The sequence below is a fragment of the Ostrea edulis genome, chromosome 9 (assembly GCF_947568905.1).
Source record: "Ostrea edulis chromosome 9, xbOstEdul1.1, whole genome shotgun sequence".
Classification (NCBI taxonomy): domain Eukaryota; kingdom Metazoa; phylum Mollusca; class Bivalvia; order Ostreida; family Ostreidae; genus Ostrea; species Ostrea edulis.
In genome coordinates, this window is record NC_079172.1 from 57,871,439 (window position 1) to 57,896,415 (window position 24,977).

General features: G+C 34.3%; 1 protein-coding gene and 1 long non-coding RNA gene across 3 annotated transcripts in view; one reads left to right on the plus strand and one right to left on the minus strand.

The window, feature by feature from the left end:
• LOC125658913 (N-acetylated-alpha-linked acidic dipeptidase 2-like) overlaps positions 1-24,977 on the minus strand; it is a 56,993-nt gene that overhangs the window by 20,196 nt on the left and 11,820 nt on the right. The window contains exons 4-5 of the mRNA XM_056149694.1: positions 12,359-12,464; positions 4,989-5,144 (exon numbers count right to left, since the gene is read on the minus strand). Of these exons, the coding sequence (XP_056005669.1) occupies positions 4,989-5,144; positions 12,359-12,464 (262 nt within the window). The remainder of the gene's footprint in view (positions 1-4,988; positions 5,145-12,358; positions 12,465-24,977) is intronic.
• LOC130050235 (uncharacterized) lies at positions 5,918-8,835 on the plus strand. 2 transcript variants are annotated; one of them, XR_008798669.1, is made up of 3 exons: positions 7,153-7,566; positions 8,270-8,368; positions 8,483-8,835. It is a non-coding gene; the product is annotated as an uncharacterized LOC130050235 (long non-coding RNA). The 2 variants fall into 2 exon arrangements; XR_008798668.1 differs by having other exon boundaries at positions 5,918-8,368.

Consider the following 24,977-nt stretch of genomic DNA (forward strand, 5'->3'; position numbering starts at 1 on the left):
GAGGGGAAACTATTTGGGTTTTTGAAATTGTTAATACAGTCACTGTGAATGACTTGGAATTATAAGAATCAAACATTCTTTTTGAAGAATTTATCAAAGTGTAAACTCTGGACATTTTACTCAAAAATTTAACATAAAAGTGCTTTGTGAGTAAAATGTTCAGAGTTTACACACCGATAAATTCTTAAAAAAGAATGTTTAATCCTATGAATACACCTTAATTTTTTCCTACAAGAAACTAATACGATTTAGAACCAACTCTCACACTTGTGGTCTATTGACCGGTCTACAGTTTATGAACTGCTGACCAGGCAATAGTCTGCTCTATTTCTATATTGATTCTTGTTCTGCTGTTTTGTTTATGTAATGGTGAGGTTCACTGATGAAATGAGAAATACAGAATTTATTAAATGAAATGCAAAGCAAAAACAAAAAACAAAACAAGACAACAAAATATGTAATTATTAATTAGGACATTTTTCAATGATATTCTTTTTATATTCCTATGAGGCAGAATTTATTCAAAAGCTTCTACATGAGAAGAAAAAATCTCTTGCTGTGGCCTTGAACTTATCATTTAGATATATCGACGTTTTATCTATATATTTACAACATAATCATTATTTCATTCATGTGTCAATTCGATATATACCTGTGAACTCAAAATAAATTAAAGACACAACAAAGTCTTCCACATCTGCTTTGTACTTAGATATTTTATTGAAAATAGATATTAACTGCAAACTAACAATGACAAATGGGATGACTTCAGCTTCTCCATCGTCAACTTACCATATTTATGTAGCAATATTCCATGATCACCTGCATATGGTGTTTGTATCTCTCATCTGATTAGATACACAAAAGCTTGTTCTGCATATATGATCAGTTTTGAATTTGAGGCAGGCTACTGACAAACAAGTTAATGTTACAAGGGTTTCAACAATCTTATCTAGAGTCAGCATTTTGCAAATTCTATGGTCGTTAATAATAACGATCTAGTTTGCTAATACAAACTGTCATTGGGTCAAATTCTGTCTGATATGTTTCATACCACACAATGATTCTGACTGCAGATTACTTACTCCGTTTACCTGATCACGATATAGGGCTCATGGAGGGTGTGCCCGGTCGACAGAGGATGCTTACTCCTCCTAGGCACCTGATCCCACCTCTGGTATATCCAGGGGTCCATGTTTGCCCAACTCCTTATAGGAGTTATGATATTGCTAACTGTTTGATGATATAATTAATATCTTCACCTTTTCATATTGGGTAGGAATATGTCTTTTTAAATTAATGGATACAGTGATAAATGTAAACAATCACACTGTTTTGCTCAAAGTCAACAAACCATGTGCATATATCATAATAGTATAAAAGAAGGTGTATAGCCAAACAGTTATATAGAGTGTATCCTCTAACAATAGCTGCTTTGTTTAATTCAATAAAGATATGTTTTATCAAAACTGTTTATTGAAACTATTTGAATAATGCAATGACCTATAAATAACTCGTATATTTTAAGCAAATTTCAGGGTTTTTAACACAGCTGAGGTTGGCTAATCCAGGTATTTGAAATGAATAGAAGTGTTTTACATCTTGTTTGACAGGATAAACAATAGAACACAATCCACACACACACAATAGGATACACACACGTGATAGGATACACACACACACACGACAGGACACACACACAAATAGGATACACACTCACGATAGAATACACACACAAGATAGGATACACACACAAGATAGAATACATCCACACACACACGATAGAATACACACACACAATATAATAGACACACACGATAAAATACACCCACACGATAGGATACACACACACAATAGGATACACACACGATAGGATACACACACACACACACACACACGATAGGATACACACACACACACACGATAGGATACACACACACACACACGATAGGATACACGCACATGATAGGATAGGAGAAACACACAATTTTCACAATAGACTGATAAAAACAAAGCACAATAGGATAAACGATTTTCACAATAGACCTGAAAAGCCCAAAACATGATAAATAGAGTTGATGAATTTTAGAGAAGGGGGTTTAATTTTACTGTTGTCAGATTTACTGTCCTCGTTTCCTCAACAAACTTCTGCCTACTTCCCATTGCTTCAAGAAGTCATAAATCACCAAACGATTTACTGTGACATTGTGACACGTACTTAATAGACATGTAGCTGTTCTTGTATCTTACAATCGTCAACTTTATCACCAATCAAAATTAACTTTTTCTACCACAGGTAAATTTTATAAAATCCTCAGGTTAAAATGAAAATTTACATTAGTGATTCCTGAAATGCCTTCTCTATTTATGATTTTGGAATGCCAGCAATATTAATTTTACCATAATGATTGTCTTTCTTTGGTTGATATAATAGTACTGCAAGTGACCGATTGTCAAGTTTATTCTATTGTGATTTGGGCTTAATTGTTTAAGTTTCACTTGTTTACAAGTATTACAACACCAGTGGCGATCTGCATGGTAACAAAAGATAATTGTATCATCCTAAAGTTAGATGCCACATGATTTACCTTTGCAAATAATAAAACAAACTCGCGGGTGAGTCGACCAAAATTCCAAATGGCGGACCGAAGTCTTCGTTGTCTTCTATACTTGAAAACTTCAGCCCCACCCTAACCCCAGAGTTCATGAATTTTACAAACTTGAATCTCCACTTTGCCAGGAAGCTTTCATGTACATTTCAGCTTTTCTGGTCCATTGGTTCATGAGAAGATTTTTAAATGACCCTAGCCAATATTTACATTTTTATGATTATCTCCCCTTTGAAAGGGACATAGCCCTTCTTTTCAACTAACTTGAATCCCTTTCACCTAAGGATGATTTGTATCAAGTTTGATTGAATTTGGCCCAGTGGTTCTGAAGAAGATTTTCTTATATATCTGTATGTAAAATTTTGATCCCTTATGGTGGCCCCACCCTACCCACGGGGGTATGATCTGAACAAATTTGAATCTACTCTACATCAGGAAGCTTTCAGGTAAATCTCCACTCTTCTGGCCCAGTGGTTCTTGAGAAGAAGACCTTTAAAGATTTTTTCTTTGTATATTCGCATTTATAACTTTTATCCCCCTATTGTGGCTCCAACATACCCTCTGGGGTCATGATTTTTTCAAACTTAAATTTCCACTATGTCAGGAAGCTTTCATGTAAATTTCAGCTTTTCTGGCCCAGTGGTTCTTAAGAAAAAGATTTTTTTTAATGACCCCACCTTATTTTTGTAATTATCCCCCTTTAAAAGGGTCATGTCCCTTTATTTAAACAAACTTCAATCCCCTGCACCCAAGGATGCTTTGTGCCAAGTTTGGTTGAAATTGGCCCACTAGTGGTTCTAGAGAAAAAGATGAAAATGTGTAAAGTTTACAACGACGCCAACAGACAATGGAGAAATTTTGAACAGAAAATCTCACCACTTATGACAATACAGATAACAGTAAGTGAGAGTTTGATTGTCCTGAACCACCATTTTGTCAGTATTGTACATCACTGAAATGCCCAGGTAAATCCTGTGGCCTTTAAATTCTTCTTATGCCATGAGGGTCCGGGTTAGAATAGATCTTCTGAATCAGTACACCTTGCTTGTTGTAAGAAGCGACTAAATGGGGCGGTCCTTCGGATGGGACCACAAAAACCCGAGGTCCCGTGTCACAGCAGGTGTGGCATGATAAAGATCCCTCCCTGCTCAAAGGCCGTAAGCACCGAGCATAGGCTGAATTTTGCAGCCCTTCACCAGCAATGGTGACATCTCCATATGAGTGAAATATTCTCGAGAGGGATGTTAAATGATATACAATCAATTAATCTTATGCTACAAAGTGTGCATAGGCACATTCTCTCATGTTATTTTCCCAGTTTCTTGATATCAGTTTTCTGTTAAAATTTTTAAAAATCTTTATTTGGTATATACATACATACAAATATACAGATATAAATACCAATGATAATTCCCATGAAAGCTCCCAGCTCAAAAGCTATTTCTACTGGGGTCTTTTGATGCATGGATGTTGGCATTAGGGGGTCATTATGTGGGAGGAAACCTGGAATAAACCCATGCAGGCAACCACTTACATACAACCACTGTTGATCATGGGGATCGAACTCGGGTCACAGCAGTGAGAAGCGAAGAGCACTACCTCTGCACTACCCGGATACCCTTCACCTTACATAGATATAAATAATTAATATTAATGAAATGTTTCCTCCTTTTAGAAACCTGAACTAATGAAAACATCATAAGAATATATATCGCTTGGGGTCTATTTACTTTACAAGATAGTAAATAGGTCCCCAAGTGATATAAGTGCCTGTGGAATATCATTAGCATTTTATCAACACAGAACCCAATTACTTGTACTTTCAGTACTTTGATTTCCTAAAGAATCATTCTATATATTCTTATGGGAGTTATGAGATTGATCACTGTTCGTTATCTTCACCTTTCATAGAACTGCAGAGCAATAACTTTTTTTGCTGATTAGTCAAGTATCAAGCACAAGGAGAGGATATTTATCTGCTATATGCCTGTTGCCTAATTCTATTCAATTCTTAAATATTGAATATTGTTTAAACTATGTATCAAATATCAACTCACTTATCAGTATGATTGATTGATTGATTGATGTTTTCTGTCACACTCAACAATTTTTCAGTTATCTGGTGGCACCCAGTTTTTATTGGTGGAAGAGAGAACCCAGATACAATGTACCTGGGAAGAGACCACCGACCTTCCGAAAGTAAACCGAGGAAACTTTCTCACTTACCGGCGCGAGCGGGATTCGAACCCACGCCGACAGAGGTGAGAGGCCGTGTGATTTTGAGCGCGATGCTCTAACCACTCGACCACGGAGGCCCTTACTTATCAGTATGATTATGCAACAGTGGATGACTTATCAAATGAATGTTATCATCCCTACTGGTTTTGTTCAGAATTATCCCAATGTGACCATTCCCTCCTCCTGCTGGTAATTTCCATTCATCAGGGGCAGCAACTCCAGTATGAAGAGATTTCAGAAGACGGTCTGCATCGGTATATGTCACTTCTAGTACTGGCATACAAAATCTTTTGTTGTCTACAAAAAAAAAAACAACAAAAAATGGGAATAAGTGAAACATTAAAATTTATATCAAAAGCAGGACTTAATTTGTATGACAATTAAGTTTTCAGTCAAGTTAAGTAACTGGATCTATGCATTATTGAAAACGGCCAGCAGCACTGATAGTAATTAAATTACACTGTATTTTATTATACCAGTAGAATGCCAATCTTTGAAGCTTACAAAAAGCGTGAAACGATTACATAAATCGGAAGGATGAGATAGACAGGAAATTCACACATTTTAGAGAAATTATTGCTACAAAAAAAATTATCAAAAGGGGGGGGGGGGGGGGGTTAGTCATATCCATACTTCAGGTGCCTGTGTTCCTGGTATATATCGTCTGCTTTATGAGTTTGATAACATAATGGAGCAAGCAGCGACTTTTGATCTGGGAGATATTAATGAAATTGAACTGCATGGCTCAGTCAACGAGGACAATTCAGATGAAAAGGTGTTAAGCTTTTTACTTGATATTGAAATAAAGCCAAATGGTGGGGTTGTCCCATACCAAACCATAATATTATTATACAGAATAAATTGCATATCCGAGTTTGTATTTGACCTATCAGAGACTATGGACTACGATATGTAGTGTTTCACAAATATGTTCCTTTAAATGTGATATCAATCTCATGCAAAACTGTACCTTAGCCTTGATGATACATTCTAATGATATGAAAGGTTCAGATCAAAGTTGTAAAAGTGGTCATTTTATAATAACTGACGGTAAAATCTAGAATAATTTTTTTTCTAATTGACATGATGTAAAATCTTTAGCTAGTTGATATTATGTGTAACCCACGCATGTACAGGTGGACAATTCTAGTTAATTTGGAAGTAAAAATCAGACATAGGAGTTTTGAAACCTGAATTGAATAAAAGAAGAAAATACAATCATGTATTAATATTAATTACATGGGGCTTTGTTGTGATTGTTTTTGTTTGAAAGTGAAAGTTGTATAATGCAGAGATGTGATGACGTCTTCATATATATAAGTGAAAGAGTTTTGAAATTTTATTAAGCTATCCTTTCAAATTAAGACCTGGTAATTATTTCGATGAATGTTGATGCAACACTTAAGATATGCATAAGCTTAAGATTTGGCAAAGTCAATGATTTAATTAGATTTATGCAAGACAGGTCAAGGAACATAAATTTTTATGGAGTCTTTTTCAATAGCTATTGTAAAAACTCTTGTATAACCATAAAATATTTCAAAAGTCTTAAGTTATATATGAATAGTCAATTATATGTTTTAAAATATTGAATCCAAGGGCAATAACTCTGTTTTCATTAAATTATTTATCAAGTCCATTATGCGATAGATTTCCTTTATTTTTCACAAACATTTTGTATATCTTTTAAAGAAACTGTTTCATGAAATTGTTATGAACACTATTACATGTATGTTGTTCTAACCATTTTTTGTGAAATTTTGATATTACTGTTTAAGGAAACTTGCAATTTTCTGACGTTGATACAGGTATATGTGTGCTAATTGATAAAATTTTTATTAATACTGCAACATACTTATTTTATCATTTTTATTTGTTACTAAAATATATCATTTGAAGAATCAACAAGAAAATATAAGGATGAAACTATAATTCTAGAAGGGTGGAATTACCTTAGTGTTTATAAACACTATATGTATATACCAACCCTGTGGTTAGAACCCCTACCCCGGAGATTTGACAATTTTGGTAGAGGCCTTCTTGCTCTACATCACTATGCATTTAGTTTTTCTTACACGTGTGCGGTTGTAAAGAAGAAGATTTTTTGAAAATTGGTCCATTTTGGGCAGTTTTTGCCCCGCCCCTAGGGCTCCAGGGGTGCTGGAGTCATGAAATTTACAATTTATGTCCCCCTTGTCCTTTGCTTCATACCAAATTTGAAAAGAATTGGACTGGTATAGTTATCAAGAAGAAGTTAAAAATGTTCAATTGTTAATTAATACACGACGGACAACGCGCGACAGCGGACGGCAACCAATAGCCGTGTTTCGAGTTCCTCCGGAACACCCGGGATTTTTCGTATTTAGCCACGCCGGTCACGTGATATGAGCAAAATGTTCCACAGGGGTACTTCCGGTTAATTTTGTTTACACTGGTAACAAAATTGTTTTTGACAAAATATAGATTTTGCGGCACAAACTGTCGCAAATCAGATAAAGGATAGCAAGGGATATATATTTACTTGGGAAGATGTCAAAGTTTACCTTTTCCCACACCCGGGAAAAGCGTTCACGCAGAGGAAACGATGGCGTCATTTGTGTAGAAAACCACGACCAGCCGAAATTGAGTGCGATTATTACATTCCGTGAAAGCTGAACCAACAAAGAAACATCATTGTTCTAGCCAGTTTCCTTATATTAACTTTTAGGAAAACCAAGAGGTTTGTACTGACTCTTAAAAATATAATATAGACTGTGCAAAATCTTGTCAATCTTAAGAATAGGTATACTTGTACCCTCATCCACATCTGAGCAGTGTATGTATTTTACAACGGTGTTCATGTGACATTAAATAGAGAATTTCAATTATGAACTTATGGTTCAGGCTCATAAAAATTACGAAGCAATTTCACAAGGGAGTGAGAGGGGGGGGGGTATATATATCTGCCAATTAAATAAAATATGAGAACACCAGATAATATATCCCTACGGATCTATACTAGAATTTGCATGATCATTTATTCAAGCTCCATACCGATGGTTCATTCACTGCAAAATTTTGAATTATATCAAAGAACATTGATCTTTTCTCCAACTTTTAATACAAATCAAGCACAGGCAATATGCATCGCTTGGGGTACTCTTTAATAGTAAATTCGAACACAAGTGATGCTTATTGCCTGTGCAATCAAGGTACTTTGCATGTACATGTACATCAGATATGTACATTTCCACTCAAACCACTTATATACAAGAATGGAACCAGCTGAACATGAGCCAGGTTATATATTATGTATTTGCTCTCCTACCCCTTTGATTCAGTACTGTGTAAGGAAATATACTATTGAGTATATATATATTTTAAAAAGAATAACAAAGAACAACAATTTTCATTCATATTTCATTCAACATATATATACACAGATTGATAACAATGGCTGATCTGCATATAATGACTGCTAGTTATTGGCTGGTATGCAGTGAAAGGGAGCTAAAAAGGAGTAAAAAGTTCATATCAGCCAGGTGAGAATTAATTTCTTCTTTTTTGTGTGTTATACATATGTAATTCTTTTCTATTGCTGCTTCAAATCTTGTGTATTTGAAAATTTTCAGTCTAATATTTTGGTAATGTTATAGGTAGTGTGGCTTAAATAAACCAGTGTTAAGGAATATCCAGTAATGGCATGACATCATGAGAGTTTGGCATACCGACATTCAGATGATTAATGATGAAACTGAAGACCTCAGGTGAAAGGCATGGAAAATGATCCTGTTCCCATATACCTGAAAAAGAGGAGGGATGCCACAATATTGATAATAGACTTTTGTCAATTTGAGAAGCAAAGATGTAAAAAAAACAAAAATAATAATGCTGAAATTATAATTCATGTATTTGTTAAAAATACTGTTCACTGTACATACATGTATATTTTTTTTTAACTTATTTGGAAATACATGAAGTAATTCATATTAAAACTGTGAATGTATGAGTTTTCATGATTTTATTTATATTTAAGTCAATTCACCTTTTTCAAACTTTTGATGCATATGATGGATTTCCTCTGCATTGCTATATCTATCAGGCCCAGCACAATCTCTATATTTAGCTATATAGTTTTATAAAGCTATTTCAAACAGCTTCATTAAGCTAGTTTCGATTAAATTTCTTAAGTGCAATGACACATAACAATATACATGTACTTTGAACTAACCACAACACTATTCTAGGTATAGATCATATGTCATTTTAAGAATTTTCATGAAAAGAGAATTTCTTTTGTATTGATAACTGTCCACTACCTTGTGTGTGTCGAAGCTTTGATAAGTATATGATGACTTTACAATGTGGAATCTGTAACAACTTAATAATCCTAAACATTTGACAATTTTGAATCAAAATTCTTCCTAAGGTACATAGTTTAAGAAGCTTTTTTTGTTTACAGTGTGTTGTTTCAAGTACAAGGATGAAATATTTTCACTTAGAAATTCAATTTTTATGCTTTAAAAATATATTTGATAGAAGATTTGAAATAGTTATATCAAGCAATTTCAATTAGCTTTAAAAAGCTATATAGCTTGATTAGCATATTTATATAGCTAAGTATACTAGAGATTGTGCTGGACCAGTCTATGAGCACCTAATTGAAATTATGTTGCTGAAAGGAATAATATTACCTTAATCATGATCAGATATATATTTTGTTCAGTGATATAAATATGAGCAGTAATCACAAATACCTACTGGATTGTGAAAAGTCAGTAAAATGACTACAACAATAAATAGTCATGCTAAAAATTCTTCCAATTACATGAGTATATCATTAAAAGTTGAACTCCAAAGACTTAATTTGTAACACAAGTATTAGTTGATAAATAATTATTTTCAAATTAGACAGCATATTGACTATACCCAAGTAGATAATTTTATCCTCACCCACATATGGCTATATCATTGCACTTAGAAACCCAGTCTAATTCAATCTAAACTAGCTTTAAATAATAAAGCCATTTCAAATACCTATAATATTATAGTTAATCTATTACTTTTCACTGTGTATTGTCATTATCTAAATTTTATATCAATAATTATCAGGTGCAGTCCAAAGACCTAAGTAGCTACTTATAGCTACCTAGGTATTTAAACCTACTCCAGGTAGCTATTTTTACCTACGTTTTCCTTTACTTGCATTTCGTGGCCAAACGCAGGAACGGCGCAACATGGTGTGTACCAAATTTCTTGATTCACTTATACTGACAATGAATACCACAAAAATATTGGACAAAAAATGATTACTTTCAAATTTGCATCAATAACTGCACCCACTTCCATTCTCTAGGAACTTAGGATCAAAGATAAATGATAAGAAGTCTAGAATGTTTTACAAATCTTTATTAATTTTAAAGTTAACATTCATGCACTCTTACATTAAAAGTTTTTGAGTTGATTTTTCATGCAATTTCCTCTACATTTTCCACCCTCGTAAAGTATTTAAATTTACACTCCGAATTTTGTCATGCACATGCACAACATGATACATAAAACGACTGACCTGTTTAAAAGATGTGCCTTAATTATTATTTATTTATATCTTTAAAAACATGTAAAAGTAGCTACTTTAAGTAGCTTTAAATACCTAGGTAGCTATTAATAGCTACGTAGGTAGAAATAGTCTTTGGAATGGACCTGGTTATATATGTTACATGTTTATGCCCATTTTGGCCCCGATTTGGTAACGTAAATTCTATTTCACATAGGCCCTAGACTGTACTGGACTTAATGCCTGCTTTATGAAGCAGTGCACATTGTGTTTTGTATATATATAAAATGTCGTCATAATTTTCATTTTACCTGTTTGACAGGTTTCAGTGAGTCTAATACGTTCTTTTCCTTTACCCCTCCGGTTACTAGACAGCTGGGCCTTACACGACATGCATCGTCTTCTTCTGTTCTTGACGAAGTCTTTCGTTGTATTTCGTAGATCAATAGTAGCTTATCAAACGCTCATAAACAAATGTGTACCGCATACACCCCAAACTATTAAATGTGTATTTCAATTTCATGATGATCGACAAAATTAAGCCTAGGCCTAATACACGAAGTGTCGACTGTTGGTAGGTAAACAACGATAAACCGGAAGTAACCCTGTGGAACATTTTTGACGCGGCGTGACTAAACACAGAATAAACACTGTGTTCCGGAGTAACTCGAAACACGGCTATTGCAATAGGTCACCAGAGTTTACTCTGGTGACCTAAACGCATTAAAAAAATTGCATTTTGTTATAGGAGATCACAAAAAATAAATGGCCTAACATATCAGATTATGATTATCTGTAATATTTACAGAAAACAATATTATCATCAGATAATTCAATTTATGCTGCTATGAGAAATTTGTAAATTTTTACACCGCCGGATATTAACAGATTATTGAGCCAATCAAATTCTTTGTTTAGATAGCGTCATTTTTCCAAGCGTCCTTTTTCCAAACTTTCCAAAGCCTGTTTTTGTGCTGTCGAAAATAAAATCCACCACCCATCCTTTGTCGATACTGTTTCTTTTATATAGAGTTGCATATTGTTACTATCAAGGTTTGTAGGTTTGATTTTGTATTTATTTGCAATCTAATCTGGTGGTATCTTGTAAGGCACAATTTTTTGGACATCTCCAAGGATTAACTCATTTATGTATATATTGTATGCATGTTCCATGTACTTGTACTTTCACTACATATAATTTTTTAGTCAGTCTCAAAGGGGGATCACACTTTACCTGACACCTATGTACATGTTTCAGCAGGTATTGTTTATTCAGGTGATCCCCCTTAATGGTTTTTTACACATTTTCCTTCACAATTCACCTTATGCCATTCAATAAATGACATATTCGACAAAACTGCATTACAGTGTTGGGTTATTTTTCACTGCTTGGACGGATTCTTCTCATAGGAGGCATAAATCTCATCTGGAAATTATCTAATGACAATTAATTCAAATCATAATGCAATGTGTATAAACATGCAGTTTAGACTTCACGATGTATAACTATAAGCATTTCTCTCCTGAGCGTTCTTTTGTAGATAACGGCTTAATTGTATGTAATATTGCGATTTGTATGTTGTTGTTTTTTAATTTTAAAAATTTGTTGTTTTCTTCCAAACAATCAATTTTAATGGACAGGAATACGATCTACAACATTCATCAAAATGACATCGAGTTCAATGTGTGATAATGTTCCTGACTCTTGGATAACGTTTCTAAAGTTATTTGACACACTTGGTATGGGGATTTACCTCAACATTGCTTGTAATGATAAAAATCACAAGCAACACAATAAAAATGTAAAATCTGTCCTTTTGTACACTGTATTGACATCATGAATCAAGTTAACAGCAACATACTGGCCTTATTATATTCAGAGGAAATCAGTACTTGTGTGCAATTGTGACAATGTAGGCCATTTGGACCAATTTATACTTTGACTTAATTTAGTCCTTTAACTTATTCCACTTACTGAGTTGGTAAGAGGTGAAATAAAGTTCCTCCTGTAACACTGGAACATCAAAGGGATCTTGGTATAATATTACTCCAGACACTTCTTCCAAACAGGCCAGCCTTAACTGAAAAACAAATGGTCATTTCTTTGATGTTTTGTGTCAGATGACCAGTGCACAATATTCCATAATGCCAATCACTATCTGTATGTGCTGTGAGTATTGGGCAAAATAATATCATATGAATAAACAAGTGGCCCATGGGCAATATCACTTACCTGAGTCACCTTGGCTCATATTTTAAGATTTTTCCTATATATCTGCATGTAAAACTTTGATCCCTATTGTGGCCCCAACCTACTCCTGGGGGGGGGGGGGGGGGGGGGGGGGGGGGGGGGGCATGATTTTTTCAAAATTGAATCTGGACTATGTCAGGAAGCTTTCAGGTGAATGTAACCTTTTCTGGCCCAGTGGTTTTTCAAAAGAAGATTTTTAATGATTTTCCCTACATATTTGTATGTAAAACTTTGATCCCCTGTTGTCGCCTCATCTTACCCCTGGGGGCCATGATTTGAATAAACTTGAATCTGCACTATGTCAGGAAGCTTTCATGTAAATGTAAACTTTCCTGGCCCAGTAATTTTTGAGAAGATTTTTAAAGATTTAATTCCCTATATATTTGTATGTAAAACTTTGATCCCCTATTGTGCCCCCATTCTATCCTCAGGGGCCATGGTTTTAACAAAATTTAATCTGCACTATGTTAAGAAGCTTTCATGTAAATTTCCACTCTCTTGGCCCAGTAGTTTTTGAGAATAAGATTTTTAAAGATTTCCCCCATATATTTGTACATAAAACTTTGATCCCCCCTGTGGCCCCATCCTGACCCGGGGGCCATGATTTTTACAAACTTGAATCTGCACTATGTTAGGAAGCTTTCATGTAAATGTCCAATTTCCTGACCCAGTAGTTTTTGAGAAGAACATTTTTAAAGATTTTCACTATATATTTGTATGTAAATCTTTGACCCCCCCCTTGTGGCCCCGGGGGCCATGATTTTATAAACTTAAATCTGCACTATGTCAGGAAGCTTTCATGTAAATATCAGCTTTTCTGGCTCAGTTGTTCTTGAGAAGATTTTTAAAGAATTTTCCTCGTATATATTTGAATGTAAAACTTTGATCCCCTATTGTGGCCCCATCCAATCCCCAGGACCCATGATTTTAACAAACTTGAATATCCACTATGTCAGGAAGCCCTCATGTAAATATCAGCTTTTCTGGCCCAGTGGTTATTTAGAAGAAGATAACTAAATGACACCACCCTATTTTTGCATTTTTGTTATTATCTCCCCCTTTGAAAGGGACATGGCCCTTCATTTGTACAAACCTGAAAGCCCTTCACCCAAGGGTGCTTTTGGCCAAGTTTGGTTGGAATTGGCCCAGTGGTTCTGGAGAAGAAGTCGAAAATGTAAAAAGTTTACAGACAGCCGGATAGAAAACGGACAACAGGCGATCAGAAAAGCTCACTTGAGCTTTCAGCTCAGGTGAGCTAAATTTAAATGATTGCTTCAAAGAAGGAATTTATTGGAAATTAATTATAATAACAATGAAGTTTCATATATTTCAATTGGAAAATAAAAACCTTAGCTGCATGGAGCCTAATTAGATTGATAGGTTTTTATTTTCCAATATTATATACAAAGACTGAAGGGTTTATTCTTCAACAGCTATCCAACAATGAGATAATTATTTCTATTCTATTTTAGTAATGTTTGTAATATACATGATGTATACAATGAATAGTTCTACCTATCAATAATTCTAATTTAGATATAGGAGACACTTTCAACAAAAAACAATATTGCATGTTAAATTTCAGCTAGGCAAACATATAGAATGCTTCGAAATATGATGTCATAATGAGGAATCAGTCTGACTATCTAAATACATACATCATACAACATTTCTGTAGGAATATGAATAAATTGTTAAACACTGAAATAATTTTTACAAATGACAAATTGAAGGTGAAATTTTCATTGCAAATTAACTTGTATTGTACCGTTCTGCCTCCCAATCCCTTCCATTTTAATCCCCATCTCCTTCTTTCAGTGTTCTTAAGATTTTTAATTTTCGTATTTGTTTTGGTTTTACTCATGCCAAATCAAGTTTTGATAAAGTTATTTCCCTTCTATAGAAGTTCTTCACAAATCTTTCTTTACATATTTCAAGCACAGTGTCAATTCATGTCACCAAGGAAATTTCAAATGGTGAGAGGACCCCTTTACTTTCAACAAGATTATTACAACTGTATAAATGTAACATACACGTGTATGTCATAAATAATACTAGTACATTTAACATTTGATATGCTTCAAAGCAAAGAATAAAATGTCAGTTTTATAGTTTTGTGATAATAAAACCCTGAACTTAAACAAGCTTAAGGGAAAGATATTTATCATAATCTTAAAATCTTGAAAAGATGAAATTTCACACATTTTCTTTTACAGCAAAAACTTCAATTCATTTTATATTGGCTTGAGGATGAAAAAATACTGTTATTTCATATTCATCAGATAAACACTTACAGAAACTTGTATACAAGAGGCCTTAATGGTCACCTGAGTACTAATTAAAAGTATCACTAGTCCTACAGGCCTTAATGGTCACCTGAGTACTAATTAAACGTATCACAATTAACTCCCAAGAGCAATGGAATCTAGAAAAAATGTCCTGTTCTGAATATCTAAATTCTAATATTCAGCACAGGAGTATCAAACAAGATGTGTTCTTAAATCTTCACTGCCCTCAAAAGTGCATACACTGATGAAAGGCTTTACAATGAATAACATTAAACAATATGATTAATATAATTGGGACCAATCCTGGAGTCAAAACTCAGGGGTTGTGAAATTCACTTCTTTTTTTTAAAACATTTTCTGCTTTTCCTATATATGCATTTAGTTTTTATACTGTATCAGCAAACATAAAGAATTAAGTCCTTCAAATGATAAAAGATATAATCATGGTTCCACTCAGAAACTAAACCCTTACCTGACCCTTAGGATCATGAAATTTACAATTTTGGTAAAGGGCTACCTTCTAACTATATACTTTGTTTCAATTTAATATCAGTAGCATTAAATCAAATATCATTTACATGTTTTGTACACATACACTATATATACTTATTAAAGTTTGGCTCCACCCTTAGAATCAGAACCCCTAACCCAGAGGATCATGACATTCACAATTTAGGAAGATCTACATCACTATGTGCATTTAGTTTTTCTTAAAGATATGCAGTTGTAGAGAAGATTTTTGAAAATTTGGTCAATTTTTTTTTGGCTGTTATTGCCCCGCCCCTAAGGCCCCAGGGGTGCAGGAGTCCTGAAATCCTTGTTCCAAAGATGCTTCATACCAAATTTGAAAGGAATTGGAATGTTAATTAATATCAAGAAGAAGTTAAAAATGTTCAATTGTTAACACATTTTAAGTCAGTACTGACCCAAACCCTAATACCAAACCTACATGGGATCATGAAATTTACAATTTTGGTAAAGGGATGCCTGCTCATTTTGAAAACCCATTTAATTTCAATTTATTATCAATAGCATTAAAGATGTTTTTAAATGTTTTATACATAAATACTAAAATGAAACAAGTTTGGCCTCATATATGTGCACCCTGCCCCTGTCAAAAGTCAAGCAATTAGTTGACCGTCACCATCACTCACCATTGATAACCATCAATCATTAAACCATGGTTGGATGTGCTTTACTTTGATGGTCACCAAATTCAAACAACCATGGTCAAATGAAAATGCAACCCTGGTCAGAAAAAAAGGCCCATGGGCCATATCACTCGCCTGAGTCACCTTGGCTCATACTTAGAGATTTTTCCATATATATTAGCATGTAAAACTTTGATCCCTATTGAGGCCCCAACTTACTCCTGGGAGCCATGATTTTTTCAAAATTGAATCTGGACTACATGTCAGGAAGCTTTCATGTAAATGCAAACTTTTCTGGCCCAGTGATTTTTCAGAAGATTTTTAAAGATTTCCCCTGTATATTTCTATGTAAATCTTTGATCCCCTATTGTTGCTTCATCTTACTGCCAGGGGACATGATTTGAATAAACTTGAATCTGCACTATGTCAGGAAGCTTTCATGTAAATGTAAACTATCCTGGCCCAGTAGTTTTTGAGAAGAAGATTTTTAAAGATTTTCCCTACATATTTGCATGTAAAACTTTGATCCACTATTCTGACCCCATCCTACTTCCGGGGGCCATAATTTTTACAAACTTGAATCTGCACTATATAAGGAAGATGTCATGTAAATCTCAGCTTTACTGACTCAGTGGTTCTTGAGAAGAAGATTTTTAAAGATTTTCCCTATATATTTGTATGTAAAAATTTGATCTCCTATTGTTGCCTCATCTTACCCCCAGGGGACATGATTTGAATAAACTTGAATCTGCACTATGTCAGGAAGCTTTCATGTAAATGTAAACTTTCCTGGCCCATTAGTTTTTGAGAAGAAGATTTTTAAAGATTTTCCCTATATATTTGTATGTAAAAATTTGATCCCCTATTGTGGCCCCATCATATCACCCTGAGTGCCATGATTTTTAGAAACTTGAACCTGCACTATATCAGGAAGCTTTCATGTAAATATCAGCTTTTCTGGCTCAGTGGTTCTTGAGAAGAAGATTTTTCCTATATATTTCTATGTAAAACTTTGATCCCCTATTGCAGCCCATCATACCCCGAGGACCATGATGTTAACAAACTTGAATCTGCATATATGTCAGGAAGCTTTCATGTAAATTTCAGCTCTTCTGGTCCAGTGGTTCTTGAGAAGATCATTAAATGACCCCATCCTATTTTGCATTTTTGTGATTATCTCCCCCTTGAAGGGGGCATGGCCTTCGCTTAAAATAGACTTGAATGCCCTTCATCTAAGGATGCTTTTGGCCAAGTTTGGTTATAATTAGCCCAGTGGTTCTGGAGAAGAAGTCGAAAATATAAAAAGTTTACAGACAGACGTGACAGACAACAGGCGATCAGAAAAGCTCACTTGTGCTCTCAGCTCAGGTGAGCTAAAAAGCATCCAACAAAGATTAAAGCTGACATGAATTAATAAATATATATATATGTTTCCCCCCTTTTTTTTATGACTATTATTTGTGGTTTGTAATACAATCAAATATACTGTGTGAGCCCCCCCCCCCCCCCCCCTATTTTTCACAGTAGTACAGTGGAACCCCGTTATTACGTTTTCCATTTTGTCACGATAAAATAACGTAATACCGGGGGCAACGTAATAAACGTTCCCAGTGAAATCCGTTAAAAATATCTTTTGGAAATTGTATATCGTCCGTTGGTACTCCGTGAAGGGGTGTGTGAATATATCTTTACTGTTTCTTTGTTTAAAAGACTATGATACTTTGTTTTATTTACATCTTATCTTTAATGTCCGTAATTCTTCATGTTCTTATCCCTTTTCTTTATTTTTGGTGTAGGATACATAAGGATGTTTTGATAAACGTTGCTTTTCTGCATTCGTTTGGACCGCCATTTTGTTCAACTTTAAAACAATGCGTTCATGTAAATTTCTCTCAATAACTCGTTCCGGTTCGTATTCAACATTCGTATTAAAAAAATAACATAACATCGTTTTTATTAAGTTCGGTAATTACACAATACACAACGCAATAAAAAAAATCCCACCCAAAAAACAACAAAACTACAGACACAAAACGCACACAATACCCAAAACTTACACAATTTTCTCACCAACGATAAACACGAAGAACAATATAAGCGCAATCCACATAAAAAAATATAATGATGCACGAAGATTTCATTTACAACGCTAAATCATGGCACTAAAATCACGTGCGCATCAGAGGATTTTAGAATATTCACTGAGGTAAATGCCGTGCACGGATCGGCCGATAACACAGGACAGTTTGATTGGTGTATGTATGGACAAGATTTACGAACACCCAAGCTGCATGTCCAAACAACGGACAATTTTTTAATTGAACACCTTTAGTCACCTATGTCCAAGAACTTACCCAAGCGGTGTTAACATTGCTACGATAAATCTTGTCTTTCATGTTTGGTACCAAAGCTGTCCGTAAATAGAGTTTTAATAGCGAAGGTAATCACACTATGCTGAGCACACAGGTAGTTGAGAAATTATTTCTTTGATTATCAAAATATGAAAAATGAAGTAAATTTCATAGAGTACAATTTCTAAATAAACATTATTTAATTGTTTATCACTGGCTTCGTTACGGGGTATTCACCTGTATTGATGTCGCTAGATCTATCGAAGCGTGATCAGTCAAGCGTCTCTAATCCCCAAACAGACCAGGAAATTTATGTGGTGACTGCCTCAGGCAGTCAAGGTGTGAATGGCTTATTATTTTGAGAATCACTATTGAATAATTAGGGGTTTATTACGTTTTCGTCGGAATTTTTACAATGTAATACCGAGTCCCGGCATCTTAGGACAACGTAATAACGAGGTATATTTTATATAGGTTTGTTAAGAAATGGTTTTGTGTTTTGAAATTCCAACGTAATATGCGGACTAACGTATTAAAGGGGGAACGTAATAACGGGGTTCCACTGTAGTGAAAGAAGAATCAAGTCCTGAAATAGTAGTAAAACCCTCTACTCACCCCCCTCCCCACGGAGTATAAGAAATTAAAAACTGGGGAATTTCTTTTTTATTTGAAGCATTATAAGACATCTCTTCCCCCACACAAATTAGGAATTTTGTTGATGTATTTTTTTCTTTCTTTCATTTTTTTTCTTTTGTTATTGTCTTTGCTTGTGAAGATTTTTATTCTTTCTGCTGCTACCAGTTGCGAGAGTTCAGTGGTTGAGCTTTCGCTTTGTAACCGGGAGGTCGTGAGTTCGAGCTCCGATCGTTTTGCCAAACACTTGGCATTTAGAAGTGAGAATTACGTTTTTTTTTCAGTTTAACTCACCTACAAATGGCGATGTCTCAATGTGAGTATAACATTCTCGACGGGAAGTAAAACAGAAAAACTAACAATCTTCTGGCTTGCCGCCCCCCCCCCCCTTTTTTTTTGAAAACCGAGGACACATTACTGAAAGATAATTAATGGTTAATGGAAGTGAGAACAGAATTTGTAATTTGTCTGGCACATACCACAATATTGTCAAAGATGAGGGGGTAGTTGGAGAAAAAGTGGGAAAATTGCCCCCCCCCCCCCCCCCCCCCCCCATATATAAAAGAAGTTCTTTAATCTTCACTTTCGTAATCCATGTGTGGAGATTTTACTGCTATTTCATGACATTAAAGCATACATCCCTCTCATTAAATTCACTTATATACTACTCACTACTACTGTTGAAAATAGGGGGTGGGGGGTGGGGGGGGGGGGGCACTCATGTCTGCATTACCAAATAACAAATAGTGCCAATACTATCGATATCCTCTGGGGTTTACATAGCCATAGCATCTTTCGGAACTTGAGATTAATTCGGATATCCCTTATTCCGTTTCGAGTTTTGTACTGTTTACGCACTTCCGTGATTAGAGATTTGAATGAGATGACTCTGGACAGAAAAAAATTATTAAAAATATACGACGGATAGACAGCTGTTATTAGAGGATTTTAATTATTAAAGAAGAATTACTGGGAGTGAATGGGGCCCAGACAGTGTAAATAACTTTTAATCGACAAATATCTGTCATGGGGTACGGAAAGGGGTAGATTGAGTTGCAAGCCTTGTTATATATTATGAATCAGTGGGATAAGACATTTTTTAAAACGTGGATAAATTAGTGTTTTGTGATAATGACACGTGTATTTAAGCTTCCTGGAACATGAAAAAATGTATGAAGAGACACCATAGATCAGAGAGAAATATTTATGCATGGTTCGAATTTCCTCCATTGTTTACATATAGGTTATAGTGCAATATCCTTGACCCAGGCGCCTATGGAAACATTCTGAAAATTTAGATACTTTAGAAATGCGAAAAAAAAATTCTTGCTTAAACTTGCAAGTGCATGCAAGTATTTGAATTTTCTCATGAATAAAACATGGAGATATCATTGGGAACTACATACATACTGATAGAATGGAATATTAGTAAGGAAAGAACATAAAATATATATTATTCACATCAATTCTTGCAAAATACAGGTGCATTGCCAAATGCATAATATGTAATGCACATGGCATACTCGCCAAAATAAAAACAGAGGTCCATGGGCCACGTCGCTCACCTGAGACACCTTTGATATGACTAATTTGGACCCATCCTAGAGTTGCGAAATTCACCATTTTTTGTACATCCTTTTCTGCTATTCCTAAATATGCATTTAGATTTTATACAGTATCAGCAAACTTACGCATAAATACTATATACTAAGTTTGGCCCTTAGAGGGTCAGAACCCCTTCTTTATGCTGGGATCATCAAATTTACAATTTTGTTAAAGGACTACCTGCTTTTTCTTAATATATCCTTTTAGTTTCGATTTAGTATCAATAATTAACACTAAAGAAGATGTTATATAAGTGTTTTACACATAAACACTATGTAGTAAGTTTGGCCCTCACCCTGGGATCAGAACCCCTACAAATTTACAATTTTGGTAGAGGCCTTCCTGCTCTACATCACTATGCATTTAGTTTTTCTTAAACATGTGTGGTTCTATCTAGAGAAGAAAATTTTTGGAAATTGGTCAATTTTGGACAGTTTTTGCCCTGCCCCTAAGGCCCCAGGGGTGCAGGAATCCTGAAATTTCAGATTTATGTCCCTCTTCTTCCAAAGATGTTTCATACTAAATTTTAAAAGAATTGGAAAGATAGTTATCAAGAAAAGTTAAAAATGTCTATTGTTTACACATTTAATAACTGACCATTTTGGCCCCACCCTAATACCAAAACCCCTCCCCTGGGATCATCAAATTTATAATTTTGGTAAATGACTACCTGCTTTTTTAAAAAATATAATCCATTTAAGTTTCAATTCGGTATCAGTAGCACTAAAGAAGATGGTATTTAAGAGTTTTACAAATAAACACTATATACCAAGTATGGCCCAACCTTGGGGTCAGAATCCCTATCCAAGGGATCATGAAATTTACTATTTCGGTAGAAGCCTTCCCGCTCTTATATAACATCACTATGCATGTGTTTAGGTTCTTGAGAAGATTTTTAAAGAAATACATTAATTTTACAGTTTTTACCCCAAAATTAAGACCCGGGCCCTTTGATCATGAAATTTACAATTTCCGGTCTCCTTCACCTACAGATGCCACTAACACACCAAAGGTAAAGATTGGTTCAGTAGTTTCTGGGTAAAAGTTGTTAACAGACGACGCAAGACGATGGAAGCAAACCAATAGGTCACCTGAGTGACTCAGGTGACCTAAAAAGATTCAATATATAGGGGGAAATTATTTGCACTGGAACTTCCATTTGTCACATGTTATACTATGTGTAATATATAATGTAGCAAAAACCATTTCATGAAAATCTTCAACTGGCATATCAAATATCTGTGAAAGCACTGACAGGCAAATTGAATTTGCGAACATATTATGACGTAGGAATGAGCAGTTATTAATCTAGCTATGACACCTGATTTTGATTACCTTTTCATTCAATGCCAAGTATAAAAAAAAATATAACACGCTTTCACTTTAATTTTTACATAACATACAAAACTGTGAGAAGTTGATCTCATATTTCATATTCATCAATCAAATGACACAATTAAGTTCGGAAGAATGAATGAAGAATAACTGATACCTGTTCCGGATATATACATATTACACATTTGATGTGTTTACATCAGTAAAACTAAGCAATACTAGATTTAGACTGAATGACAGTGCATGCAATGACATGCCCACCGACAGATGTAATTTTCATTTATCAAAGATAAACACTATATGGGGTGTATATATATATAGAGAGAGAGAGAGAGAGAAAGAGAGAGAGAGAGAGAGAGAGAGAGAGAGAGAGAGAGAGAGAGAGAGAGAGAGTTTTGGAACTATTCTTTGTTAACGATTTAGGGGAATGTAAAGATATAAACACAGATGCATTTTTGTTAGGTTTTTAAATATATTTGGTATATAAAATATACCATCTGAAGTTACACGCATATTACTTGACATGTTCTGCTGTACCCATATTATCATGCAACATTTACATCATTTAGTATCACGCTCTATTGAATATATTTTTTAAATACCCACAGCAGGCAGACATATTTTATTCATATGTACTGTATCATGTATATCACATACACATTTTATTTTCCATAATTAATTCATTTCAATAGGAGGACATCGAACAGTGACTTCAAAAATGATTGCGTTCTACTCAACAATTTTTGGTAAATTTAATACACGCATTATTTTCCTCACTCTAATTAACGCAAGATTCTTCCGCAAAATGTCCATGAACACGATAAAGTTACATGTAAATGCATAATGCATTTTCCATAGCATGCCAGTTTTTAATAGTCTTTGATCTCAATGAGTATTTTTTTTAGATAAAATGTTGAAATTGTAACTTTTAGAAAACAAGAGATGTTTGTAAAACACATATGCCCTCCATGGTGCAAAATTGAAAAGGGTTACACACATCATTAAATTGATAATAGTATCATCAATTCAAAATATTGAGCTGACAATATCTTCCTATGTCAAGAGTGGATTGACCATGTGACCTAAAAATCAATAGAGGTCATCTACTCCTTATGCTGCACCAGTGTACCAAGTTTGGTTTCAATCAAGCAAGTAATTCTTAAAATATAGGAGACAATATATTACTATGTCCAGTTTACCCCTTGACCTTTGACCATGTGACCTCAAAATCAATAAGGGTCATCTTCCTCTAAAGATATATCAGTGTACCAAGTTTGATGTCAGAACTAGCTGTCAAGTAAAGGGTTTTCTAGACATTGAGTGGTCAGTATATTCCTATGTTCAGTTTGAACCTTGACCATGTGACTTCAAAATCAATAGGGATCAGTAGCTAAGATAACACCAAAAATTGGAAGAAAACATCATAATTAATCTTGTTATTAAGATACCCGAATTCAAATAAATATGTTCCAATTTACTTATGACTATCAAAATTATCACTCATTATAGTGTATCTAACGTATGAAGATATGGTGTAGTGCAGTGGATTTTTTTAAAGCAGTCATTATGAAAATATAATTGTAATTGTTGAATGAGCGGTGAACTTAGAGCTTGATACAAAATAACACCACCACCCCCCACCCCCTCCTCGCTACACACAGAATATTACTTGGTTTTATTGCACATTCAATATAATAGACATTAGAATAAGAGAGCTACTGAAGCATGATATCACTACATTATATTACATTTAGTTAATTCTCTGCATAATATATATATTAAACATTAGGTGACAAATTAAGTTTTAGAATCATTGGCTTGGAAAATTCATATAGATGTCAAATAATGAGTTAAACACTATATATAGTTTAGTTATCTGATTTTAGCTGTGATGGCATAAAAACATAAATAGAATTAAAAATATTTTTAATAAAAAAATCCAGTACAACAGTTTTGAATATTGAAATTCTATTAAAATTTTGTTCTATCTAAATTGTTTCTAAAATTTACATTTCTATCAGGTTTTTCGTGGAGATCGTTTATCGTGTTATGCGTTTATCAGGTCTATAGTGAAGATCGTTTATCAGGTTTTGCGTTTATCAGATCTACCGTGTATACTATCATATTGTGTATCGTGTTCTATCGCTTATCATGTCAAGAATAATGTTGCGGGTATTGTACAGACCACACTCCCTGATGTAAGTATAATATACACATACACGGTATTAGGCCAATTCAACTTAATTTAGTAGATTATCATCCAGGGTCAGCAAAAAGTATGGGGCGGGTGGGAGGGTTTTAATTTTTAATTTCTGAGAAAAATATTAAAAACAAACAAGCCCCCCCCCCCCCCCAATAGATGCACATCATTTAATGCCAGATGGATATCAATCTATGCTATTTTCACAAACTAATTCCAGGTTAAGCTTTAATTTCAAACAGAAATATATCTAACTTCTTCAAGATTTACGCCTGTAAGAACGCGAGAATTTAAGAAAACCATGCATATAGATCTATTTTCTTCACGTGGCTTTTCATGTTGCTATACCGGAAATTTAAAAAGAAGTGTAAATACCAGAGTCAGACATGAAATATTCTGGAAATCGCAAGTTTTGCAAAATAAAAAAAATCGGGGCGGACCAATTTTTGAGGGGCGGGCGGGGATGATAATCTATCAATTAAGTTGAATTGGCCTTAGGTGTAAATTTACATATAAATGTGCATTAATGATGTTTTGCCATGAGCATTTAAAGTACGTATGTGTGTTCTTTCCATTCCCTACCCATAGGTTCTCTAACACATCTATCGTTGCCGACATTTCAAAATTCTTGTAAAATGCTTTGTTAATTCTTATACAAACTTTTAACTTTGCTTAATCAATTTATTATGCAGAATTTTAAGATAAAATTGTTTTACCACTTGTAAAAAAAATCCACTGCACTACACCATATCTTCATACATAGATACACTATAATGAGTG